This window comes from Rosa rugosa, chromosome 3 (assembly GCF_958449725.1).
Source record: "Rosa rugosa chromosome 3, drRosRugo1.1, whole genome shotgun sequence".
Lineage (NCBI taxonomy): Eukaryota > Viridiplantae > Streptophyta > Magnoliopsida > Rosales > Rosaceae > Rosa > Rosa rugosa.
This window is the reverse complement of record NC_084822.1, coordinates 51,354,343-51,366,107: the sequence shown is the minus strand read 5'-3', so window position 1 is coordinate 51,366,107 and position 11,765 is coordinate 51,354,343. Positions and strand designations below refer to the sequence as shown.

At 38.5% G+C, this 11,765-nt stretch overlaps 1 protein-coding gene and 1 pseudogene across 1 annotated transcript; both read right to left on the bottom strand.

Moving 5' to 3' along the window:
• Window positions 1-3,932: 3,932 nt before the first annotated feature.
• Window positions 3,933-7,876, bottom strand: LOC133738887 (cytochrome P450 82A3-like). Its single transcript, XM_062166556.1, has 3 exons — window positions 7,027-7,876; window positions 5,062-5,262; window positions 3,933-4,585 (listed from the first exon to the last, which is right to left on the bottom strand). The coding sequence occupies exons 1-3, from the start codon at window positions 7,801-7,803 to the stop codon at window positions 3,962-3,964; spliced, it is 1,602 nt and encodes a 533-aa protein (XP_062022540.1). The 5' UTR covers window positions 7,804-7,876; the 3' UTR covers window positions 3,933-3,961.
• A 1,691-nt stretch (window positions 7,877-9,567) lies between these two features.
• On the bottom strand, window positions 9,568-11,765 carry LOC133737920 (cytochrome P450 CYP82D47-like; annotated as a pseudogene).

Genomic DNA, 11,765 nt, shown 5'->3' with positions numbered 1-11,765 from the left:
ATGAGTTTGCAACCAATCTTAACTAAAAGACCTACTGAAATCAAATTCCTTTTCAAGGAAGGAATATAATAAACACTATCTAGAAAAAGAAAATTTCCTAAGCCTAAATCAATCTTCAGAGTCCCAATGGCCTTAACTGCTACTCTCGAACCATTTCCCACACAAACTTGGACCTCACTTTTCTTTGGTGTCCTCCTGTTTGTTAAACCCTGCAAGGAATTCGTAATGTGTATGGGTGAGCCTGAGTCTAACCAGTAAGAGTGAGATGCTATATTAACAAAATTAACTTCTAGAGAAAAGACAGAATTTGGAAAAGACTCACCCTTCTTTATCATCCAAGCCTTGAAACCACTGCAGTCTCTCTTCATGTGCCCTATTTTCTTGCAAAAATAGCACTTAAACTTAAAAGGTTTCTCAGCTTTATGTTCTGCAGGTTTGCCAAGTACTTTAGTGGTGGTAGTCTTCTTGGCCTTAAGTTTGTTCTGTTTCTTCCACTTAGGCTTCTCAACTAGGTTGACTGCAGTAGCTGGTCTGCCTTCCTTCCTGATTCTCTCTTCCTCTACTACACAGATAGAAATTAACTTGTTCAAGTCCCAGTTAGACTCTTGGGCATGGTAGGAGGTTCTCAGGTTACTGTAGGTGTTAGGCAATGACTGAAGTGCCACATGCACTACCTGAGAGTCTTTAACTCCCATGTCTAAATCCCTCAGCCTCGAGTTGAGGTCAATCAGCTCCATAATGTGCTCCCTCACACTTCCTTTTCCTGAAAACTCCAGCTCATTAAATATTTTGGATAGCCTAGCAGCCTCAGCTTTGTCACTCTCCTGATATTTATCTCCTATGGCTTCTAGGAAATCCATGGCAAGCTCTGGCTCAATGATCGAGCCCCTAACTGTGTCAGACATAGAGGTTCTTATCACATTTTTGGCTTTCCTGTTGGAGCTATACCACTCCTTATAGTATTTTCTATCTTCTTCTGTGCTCTCAGTATCTAGCTCTAATGGTTGTTCCTCAATCAAGCAAAGATCCATATTTTGATGCATAGACAGATAAAATTCAACTTGGTTTCTCCACTTCTTATAATTCCATCCATTAAGCAACTGAATTTGGCCTATAGTGACCACATTTAGACCTAAAAACACAGAAAAATAAAGAAAATAAGATTTCTGCAGTAAAACTTTTATTTGTGTGTCAATCTTTAAAACAAAATCATGTATTGAATAACACAACCAAAATAAAGCAAAAGACATAAAATTCAAAAGTAGTCATGAGCTTTAAAATTTTAGCAGGTACATGATTAGTTTTCCATAAAACCCCATAACTGAAATAATATCAAGTAACACCTTTGTGGCATAAAACTCAACATTCTAAAGTTCTAAATCACCGTACTGCATTTAACAAAAATCAGTCATTCCTTGAACCAGTCAAAATCTTTGGACAAGAAAAGCTTCAAGGTATCTAAATAGATAGTTGTGATTACATATGATGCTGTTCTGCATTTAAAATTACACAGTGAACAACTTCTTTGGAAGACAAAATATAAGTGCAATTTTAAATGCATAAACACAAGTTCCAGTTTTGTTAAAACTTAAAATCCTTGAAGAGTGATAATGAAAACTTGCTTTGTGCAAAATGACCAATACAATCTTTCAAGAATATCAAAACTAGAATTAATAACCATATGTTCAGTTTCTGTATGAACTTATTAATCTATGCCATGAAAATAACAATACTGCAGATTTTACAAATGGGAGACATATTTCTAATTGTTAACTAAAAACCATAGCATACTTAAAACAAACAATACTCAATCAAAATCATCATATAATACCATCAGAGTAATCATATCATTCTCAATTCCACACTTTTCATCACACGATCACAGTGAGGCATTCAACCATATATGCAGAATTTCTTCAATATGCATGATCAAACATTCCAAATATGATTATGACAACCCTTTCCATATGCTAAACAGTAATCCATATGACAACCCTTTCCATATGCAGAAATTGAAATACAAGTTCTGGGATTCCCAATGAACATACATTGGCCTCTGCTACAGCGCTGCAACAATTATTTTATAGCGGAAGCAAAAAGAAAACAAGCAGCAATTTTCAACCCTTCCACATGATCCAATCAATTCTAAAGAGGGGTCTTGAATCCCATAACTGAGAATTCATCTCAGTAAGCCCTATCTCAATCCGATCCCTAAAACAAAAGTGACCGTTATATTCTAACGGTAATATTCTTTAAATAATACATAAATTCTGGACTCGGGTTTGGGCATATTTTCTTAATGAATTGGATTAATACCAAAAACCGGGTTAAACAATACTTAAGGCCTGCTTTACAATAAATAGAAAATATATTTTATTTTTCAGAAAATAATTTTCACAATATGATTTTCTGAATCAAAAAAAAAAAAAAAAACATGATATGTGTTTTATGAAGTTCCTAAGCTCTGATACCAATTGTTAAATCTACATGATGCAACAAACAACACATCAACCACAAGATCATATCATACAACACAAATCAAGAACAATAAACCAGCTGCATAACAATCACATAATCTGCAGAATAGCTTTCCTAGCTGCATTAGGACTCCACCTGGATCAATGACGCTCTGGATCCCTGCAGAAACAACTTGACCAAGGTTAGACATCTTGAGCAACTGGAATAAGGATGAATAGCAGTAGCAGAACTCGAGAAGAAAGTCTTCTGTATGTCAACACCAAATGCTTCAGAATGGGGCTGAACAATATGCAAAAACTGGTGATGAATACAGGGACTTTGCTCCCTATTTATATTGGCCAAAACCACGAGTTAGACTCATCCCATAAGGAGTCTAAAACCGACTGAATGTCTATTACTTAGAGAGGCTTAATTCTATCACAACACTTAGCTAATCAGGTTAATTAGCTAATGAGTTCCCTACTTCTACTAGGAGATATACACCCAAATAGATAACCGGAATTAGAGTTGTAGTTATGTACTTCTTGTTATTTCCATAGGATTAAATCAATTGGTTTTATCTTAATGTAAATCAGATGATGTTAAGTCCACATATTCTAACAAGGATTTGTAAAGATGAGCAATCCATCAGCATTGCAAGCCCAACTCACAAGTAATTCGGAGCCCAAGTCCAAGATTCAAGAGAACTGAATAGTGGAGAATAATCTTGAACAACCGGGAGAATTTTAATTTAGGGTTATTATCACAAATAGTACCTGAACTATACCTCAATCTTATCGATGGTACCTGAACTTCAATTTTGATCACAACCAGTATCCGAAGTTTTCGATTTCATTTTAAATGGTACCTAGAGCCACCTCCGGTCACTATTCTGACTAAAAACGGCGTGAGAGGCAATCATAGTGATGATTTTTGATGATTTCAAGGGTTGCAATCATATATAGTGATGATTTTTTGGTAATAGACTTGCCTTGAACTTGTTTTTTTTTTTTTTTAGATTTGGTTTTTTTGGCCGAAATAGTGACCGAAGATGGCCTTAGGTACCATTTAAAATGAAATCGAAAAATTCGGGTACTGGTTGTGATCAAAATTGAAGTTCAGGTACCATCGATAAAATAGAAGATAAGTTCAGGTACCATTTGTGATAATAACCCTTTAATTTATAAATATCTCTAGCTGTACACATTTGTTTGTATACGTAGTTACTTTGGACATGATAAGGTTCAGACCCTTTTGTATTTTGACACTGCTGAGTCTTTGACCTTATCTGAAAATCACACCGTTATTGTTGATTTGTTGATCTGGTGACTGGTCACATCTCAACAACTCATCTCTACTGAACTCTGAATAAGCAAATGTCGATCACCAACTAGATATTACAAGGATATCCCAAAGATTGCAACGTACGCACTGCACTATCGGAATCTAAGAAGATAAGGTCAAACAGAACACAGTTTGCTCAACTCGTAATCACTTAACTCGTTTATTCATAAAGTTTAGTACATAAGCGAGGTTTGATGAAAACTTTAAGTGGGGTGGCCTTAACATTTGTGAGTCCAAAACTCTCAGACATATCAACGAGCTCATTGGATGGTGTTGAGATTTCGAATGCATGTAAAAAGCTAGCCAAAGTAAATTGTACCATCTGAAGAGCAAACGATAACCCAGGACAAGATCTTCTACCACTTCCGAAAGGGATTAGTTCAAAATGCTGACCCCTAACATCCATGTTCATGTGAGTGGTGAGAAATCTCTCCGGTTTGAATTCTAATGGGTCAGGCCAGATTCGTGGATTGGTTTGAATCTTCCAAAGGTTCGTGATCAAGCGGGTCCCCTTTTCGACGTGATAGCCATTCACGGTGCAGTCCTCCGTGAACTCATGCTGTGCTGATAATGGTACTGCAGGGTATAAGCGCAGCGTTTCTTTCACTATGGCTTGGATATACACCAGCTTGCTTGTATCCGACTCGCTCACAATTTTTTCTCTGCCGACTTCTGCATCCAATTCATCTTGAGCTTGTTTCAATACTTGACGATTGTTCAATAATAGTGATACTGCCCATGTCAATGTAGCCATGGTGGTGTCGCTACCTCCTAAAATCAAATCCTGCAAAAGTACAAAATATTTTGATATGATGAATACGGAAGCTAAACATACAAACAAAAAAGCAGCATGATCTAATCGGAAGAGTATAGCCATTAAAAATTAAAGGTCCAAATTTATATCTAGCTAGGCTAGAATCTTAATTAAGTGATGAAAATATAAAGCTTTAGTTAGGGTATAGCTTAATTAAAATAAATTACAGCCGCCCTATATGTTCCAAACACTAATACAAAACATATCAGACTTACATAAATCATGAGACTCACTCTCCATAGTCAAGCCTACCTATGTTGACAAAGGTGAAGCTCTCTTGGCCTGTAGTACGTAATTTCATCCGGAAATTAAAGCAAGCATGCGTGAATCTTAGGGCAAGCTTGATATTAACTTAAAGCCTATTTGGAAAGATAAAAATATAGGAACTGGATATGCATATATACAGGAAAAAAAAAAAAAAAAAAGGTCATCTAATATATACGTACCAAGCATGTGGCTTTGTTGACTGTATCCGCATCGTAACCGCCAAGGTCTTCACCTTGAAGCACAGTAAGCATGGCGTCCATGAAGTCATGCTCCCCGGTGTCACCTGCTCTTCTCCTTTGCTTATGCTCTTGTATCCACTCCCCAAGAATGGCGTCGATTTCTTTTGCAGTTTTTTTCATGGCCTTTTCATGACCACCTAACACTACTAGCAAAATGGGCAACTCACACAGATTTAAATCTGTGTGAAATACTAGTATTTCACACGGATGTCAGTATGTAAAAGGCTGTACCTACGGTGCAAGCACGGAATGGTTTTTCGGTTGCCTTCGGAGGGGGCGCTAATGCTCTATTCACACGGTTTTGGGAGTCCGTGTGGAATTTGATGTGGGTCCCACTTGTCTGTCCACATGCATACTTAAATTGGGTTCAATCCGTGTGAGTCGAAACTAATATTTTAATATTCTGATCAGTGTGAAATAGTTTCCTAACTCACACAGATGTCTGTGTGGAAGAGTGATGGCATTCAAAAAAAAAAGAAAAATTCTGCAAATGAATTAACAAATAAAATTACATCAGCAATCTAATTTTTTTGTCCATCTGAATCTTTTGTCTATCCCAGCAACTACCCCACAAATGCTATGGAAACTGAAAAGTATCAAAATTCTTCTTCAGACTCTCTTCATATTCTGCTAATTGTACTGAAGCGATGTTCTTTCTCTTTTCATCATGTTGCATACCTGTGAAGGAGAGAAGAGAGACCATCATTATATACACCTCTGCAGAATATATACATATATATGATTAGCAGATCGGGACTATAGAGAGACAAAAAGTGAAGAACACCCTCAGCCTTACAAACCTCTTTTTTTTTTCTTTTTTTCAGTGACAATATTTGAATCAGAAATATTAAGCTTGAACAGATCCAGGGAAGAAAAAAAATTTTCCTTTCACCCCTTGGATTTTTAGACAAACAAAATGAAGAAACAATTAAGAAGTTCATTGTGTACCCACCAATATCAACAGTAAAGAAAGTAAACTATATAAGTCAATCAAACTAAATAGAAGAAGCCAACTCTCAGACCAGCAACATGAAACATGAACAACGCCCCAGGTCAAAATGAAGAAGGGGAAAATAAACCCCATCATGCCAACAAAGATTGAAAATTTTTACAAACATATTAAAAAGAAAAGGAATTAAATTGGGTAAACTTCACCTATGAATCAAAGTAGTTTGCCTCAAGTAGGAAAGCCAGAAAGTGAAGTCTTGATGTTGAAGCCGAGGGTGTGAGAATAAAAAGAGAACCCCATTTCAGATCCATCTCTCTTGTATTTTTCCTCTCTCAGACTACCTTCACCTTCACAAAAACCAAGTGACCGGCCTCTCATGTGATAATGGGTTTTTATCATCTCTTTATTACCCCAAAGCAAGTGGCAGCACAATTTTCTATGCCCTAAATTAACAAAGCACACGGATGTTTGTCTAAATAAAGACTCGGCGATATCAATTGTCATTCAAAATTTCACACAGATTTCAGTCTGTATTTCATTTAGACACAGATGTTTGTATGAAAAAAGCTTTTGTAATAGATGTCCGTGTGAATAGGTGAGAAAGAATCGTAACGCTGCCACTGAAATCTGTGTGAATTGGTTTACACACAGACATCTGTCTGAATAGGTGAGAAAGAATCTTAACTTTGATACTGAAATCTGTGTGAATTGGTTTACACACAGACATCCGTGTGTATAGGTGAGAAAGAATATTAACTCTGATACTGAAATCTGTGTGAATTGTTGTTTCACACGGATTTTTGTTGTTATTAGTTACACACATACTCATGTGGACCCAATTCTACTTAGTTCACACGGTTATCAGTGTGAAATTGTATTTCACACAGATATCTGTGGGTGTTGAAAATCTGTGTGAAATAAATCTGTGTGAGTTGCCCGTTTTGCTAGTAGTGTAAATCCAACCACCGAAGGTAAGGAACCAAGTCACCCACCAAAAACACCCCAGTAAAGTAAAATAACTTCCTCACTGCATCCTGCACGCGACCCGCTTCTTTCTTCTCATCATCATTCGCGGAATCACTTATGAATGAGTAGCGTTTTCCAGCTACCATTCTAAGTATAACGTTAAGAGTCAAGTCCCCAAACCATTGTTTCAACTCGACCAAAGCTACATGGTTATGATCTGTATTACTACTTGCACTCCAAGTGTTGTACAATTCTTTCAGGAAGCTAGCCACTTCGGAGACTCGAATGTCTTTAAGCAACTGAATCCGGCGGTTGGAGAGCAACCCCAAGGTTGCTAGTTTACGCACTTCTCGCCAATATGGTCCGGAGGGTGCAAATCCAAACATGGCATAGTTGTATCCCATGAGTTCCACAGCTGCCATTTTGGGGCGCGAGGACGCAGCCATGTCATGGATTGTAAAGCATTCCTTAGCCATTTCACTACTGCTCACCACCAAAGTTGGATAGATTCCAAGGCGTATAGTAAAAAGGGGACCATACTTGTCAGCCATGGCTCCCAGGATGATCTGGGGAGGTGTGGATCCTCCTAGCAACGGAAGGTGGCCAAGCACGGGCCATGCTCCCTTGGCTTGAGGTGCTAATCTGCGCTTAGCGGAAGCTCTCCATGTCCTTCTCTGCGAAAAATAATAGAAATATAGGACGATTGTTATTGCGAAGATTAATCCCGCCGTGACATATAAGTTCACATAAGCAAGGAGATGATCCATTAATTGGATTGCTAGAATGAAATTTTTCTGGCTAGTTGCATCTTAGTTATATACTATTTCTTTGATAAATATCTGGCTATCAATCAAAGCTGGCCTGAAAGAGATATTACGTTTCTTAAAAAGTTGACAAATTAGCCTATTCTTGTCAGGGTTTAGAGCAAATACACCCATGAACCATGGGTAATTGTTGATTTGCCAACCAAATTGATAATACCAATCTACTATTCATCTCAAATTAGCAATTGCCTCTAGCTTACACAAGGCACCAATGAAAGGCAATTTGTCTGTCAATCCACTATTCATACTTCAAATTTAATATGCCATTAATTCAAGAATTTTTTTTTATCTTCTAGATGAATTTTTAGGGTGAAAAGAAAAAAAAATGAAAGTTACCGTCGTCATTTAATTGCAGTAGTCGGATCATTTGATCCAATGGTTGAACTGAAGTCACTATTATCATATAATAGTCAGAAAAAAAAAAATTGTTGGCAGCAGTCCCATGTGCCAGGAGCCCACCACTAACGGTCGGGCAAACTGATTGCTAATTATCGGTCATCCAATTGCCTGAGCAAATGGCCCCCTCCAATAGGTCGGGCAACATTTTGCCGCTGCATTTGGGTATTTAGCTGATTTCTCCAATTGGTCCACCGCTGCATGTGCTCTTACGTGAAGCTTCTGTACATGATAGGGATGAAAGGTACTTAAAGCATATGCTGTGGAACAATATTATCCACAGCTTGCAGTACGTCGAATCTTTTGCAAGTTAACGTGAGATCGTTAATTAGTGCTAATTTTTCTTGAAACATTATTAGATTATGACCTGAATTAAAGCCAATAATTAATTAGAAATTAATGTAAGCTCTAACTATTCAAATGGACAATCTATAGGTTGCCCATTCCCAGGGGCGGATCCAGCCCAGGCTGGGTAGGGCTCAAGCCCCATGGGCTTTTTGGGCCCAAAAAAAAGAAGAAGGTATATAGATTTTTATTTATTTATTTATTATATATTTTATTTTGAACTAGTTATCTCCTTTGAAGCCCACCACCAAGACGCCGAACTCAATCCGATCCTTGGACTCTTAGAGGCTTGGAGCACTCCCGACTCGGCAGTGAGGTTAGTGAGGAGAAGGCCTCGAACTCAGAAGCAAAGGTAATACACTAATACAGTCATTAAGTATTTAAATCTTGTTATTTTGATAAATATATTGGCATAATGGCATTGCTCTCATGTATCTAATATAAGTTAATTTATTAATTTATAGGTGTTACACTAAAATGTCAAATCATGAACCGAAAGCCAAGCGATAAAAAAAAATTACTACATGGTTTCAAAGAACTAATATTTCATCTTCATCATATCCTCTCCAAATTTTGATGATGAACTGCAACCTTCAAAGTCTCCAGTGGTCAATTCTCAACTTTTAGAGCCACCAAATAATATCAATGCTCTTGAACGTGATCCTGGATTACGTTGTCCCATATGGAAATATCCAGCCCTACTGAACTTGGAATCTTGCATCCGCCACTGCCCATTCCTATAATTTTATTATCTAAATAATATCAATGCTCTTGAACGTGATCCTGGATTACGTTGTCCCATATGGAAATATCCAGCCCTACTGAACTTGGAATCTTGCATCCGCCACTGCCCATTCCTATAATTTTATTATAGAGGTCAAACATCGAAGACAAGGGCATCAATGCACATAATAACTTACTACCATACCATAACATGAATCAAAATAATATACATAGTAGATTCTTTTATTTGTAAAGTTCAAAAGACAAGCAAGGCTTTATGAGAACTTCAAGTAGAGTGGCCTTGACGTTTGTGATTCCAAAGCTCTCAGACATATCAATTCCTGCATTGGGGGGAGCTGAGATCTGGAATGCATGTAGAAAACTAGCCAAGGTAAATTGTACCATTTGAAGGCCAAATGATAAACCAGGGCAAGATCTTCTGCCACTTCCAAACGGAATCAACTCAAAATGTTGACCCCTAACATCAACATCCTTGTGGGTATAGTCAGAAATCTCTCTGGTTTGAACTCTAATGGCTCGGGCCATGTTTGAAGGTCGGTCTGAATTTTCCAAAGATTTGTGATTAACCGTGTACCCTTGGGGACATGGCAGCCAGCTTGCAGTCTTGATTGAACTCATGTGGTGCTGATAATGGTGCTGGAGGGTATAAACGCAAGTCTCCTTCACGATGGCTTGGATATAGACCAGCTTGCTTATATCTGACTCGGTCACAGTTCTTTCTCTTCCTATTTCTGTGTCCAGATCCTCTTGAGCTTTTTTCAACACACGATGATTGTTCAACAATAGTGATATTGCCCAAGTCAACGTAGCGAAGGTTGGGTCACTACCTCCTGCAATCAGATTCTGCAATAATGTACAACAATAATGTACATGTCTGTATAAGAGAGAGCTAGCTAAATCATTTTTTAATCTTGAATATGTACATACCAAACATGTGGCTTTGTTGACAGTATCAGCATCATAACCACCAAGGTCTACGCCTTCCAGGGCAAAAATCAAAGCGTCCATGATGTCACCGGGCTCTTCTATATCATCTCCTTCTTCTCCGAGTTCTCTTTTTCGCTTATGCTCTTCTAGCCAGCCCCCAACAATGGTGTCCATTTCTTTTACAGTTTTCTTCATCGCCTTCTCATGTCCACCCAAATCCAACCACCGAAGATAAGGAATCGCATCACCCACCGCAAACAGCCTTGCAAAATAGAAGAACTCTCTCAAGGCAGTCTGGACACGACACGCTTCTTTCTTCTCATCCTCATTGGTCGCAACAGAATATCGCTTCCCTGCAATCATTTTAAGAATCACATTGAGAGTTAAGTCCCCAAACATTTGTTTCAACTCCACCAACACTACGCGGTCACCATCCGAGTTTCCCTTCTTTTTCATAAGACTAGTACTCCAAGTTGTGTACAATTGCTACAAGAAGGTGCGCACTTCACAGACTCGAACGTGTCTAAGAATCTGATGGGGAGCAACTCCAAGGTCGCACTCTTACGAACTTCCCGCCAATATGGACCGGAGGGTCTAAACCCAAACATGGCATAGTTGTAGCCTATGATTTCTACAGCTGCCATCTTTGGGCGTGAGGACGCGGCCATGTCATTGATAGTAAAGCACTCCTTAGCTACTTGACTAATACTCACCACCAAAGTCGGATACACCCCAAGCTGTACAGCAAAAAGGGGTCCATACTTTTTAGCCATGGCTCCCAATGTTATGTGTGATAAAGTAATCTGGGGTTCACATCCAAAACCAATTGGCAATGAATGGAGTGGCCCAAACCCTTATAAACCCATAAGCAAAGTTATATTTTTCCAATGTGGGAGTTATATTTATACACATTCTCAACACACCCCCGCACGTGTGGTGATTTCTCAAGCCATACACGTGGACAAGTTATATTGGGTGACGGTGAGCACGTGTGGCCATCACTGAAACCAAACACGTGGGTAACCTTGCTCTGATACCATGATAAAGTAATCTAGGGTTCACATCCAAAATCAATTGGCAATGGATGAAGTGACCCAAACCCTTATAAACCCATAAACAAAGTTATATTTTTCCAATGTGAGAGTTATATTTATACACATTCTCAACAATGTGGGGAGGCGACGTTCCTCCGAACAAGGGAAGGTGACCGATCAAAGGCCATGCACCCTCTGCTTCAGGTACTAATTAATTTGCCCTTTGCAGCTCTCCACCTTCCTGTTAAATGGTGAATATAAAAGACGAGTATTGCAAACAGTATCGCAGCCGTGATGGATTTAAAAAAGTGAGAGAATCCATTAATTATTGGATTGCTAGAAGATGCCTTTTGTTCTGTGCTAGAAGATTGATAGAGCCTACACTGTGGAGCTAACTAAGGAATGTGTATGGGACTATGGGTACTCTGTTGAGTCTGTTCTTCAGGTATAAGTACCCAT

Bases quoted from the DNA above. Each gene is read 5' to 3' on its own strand.
- LOC133738887 (XM_062166556.1), bottom strand. From the start codon at position 7,803: ATGGATCATCTCCTTGCTTATGTGAACTTATATGTCACGGCGGGATTA. The intron at 5,263-7,026 runs TTACACTACTAG...TTGCTAGTAGTG, and splicing joins CTTACCTTCGGTGGTTGGAT to TTAGGTGGTCATGAAAAGGC. The intron at 4,586-5,061 runs GTACGTATATAT...GTACTTTTGCAG, and splicing joins TCAACAAAGCCACATGCTTG to GATTTGATTTTAGGAGGTAG.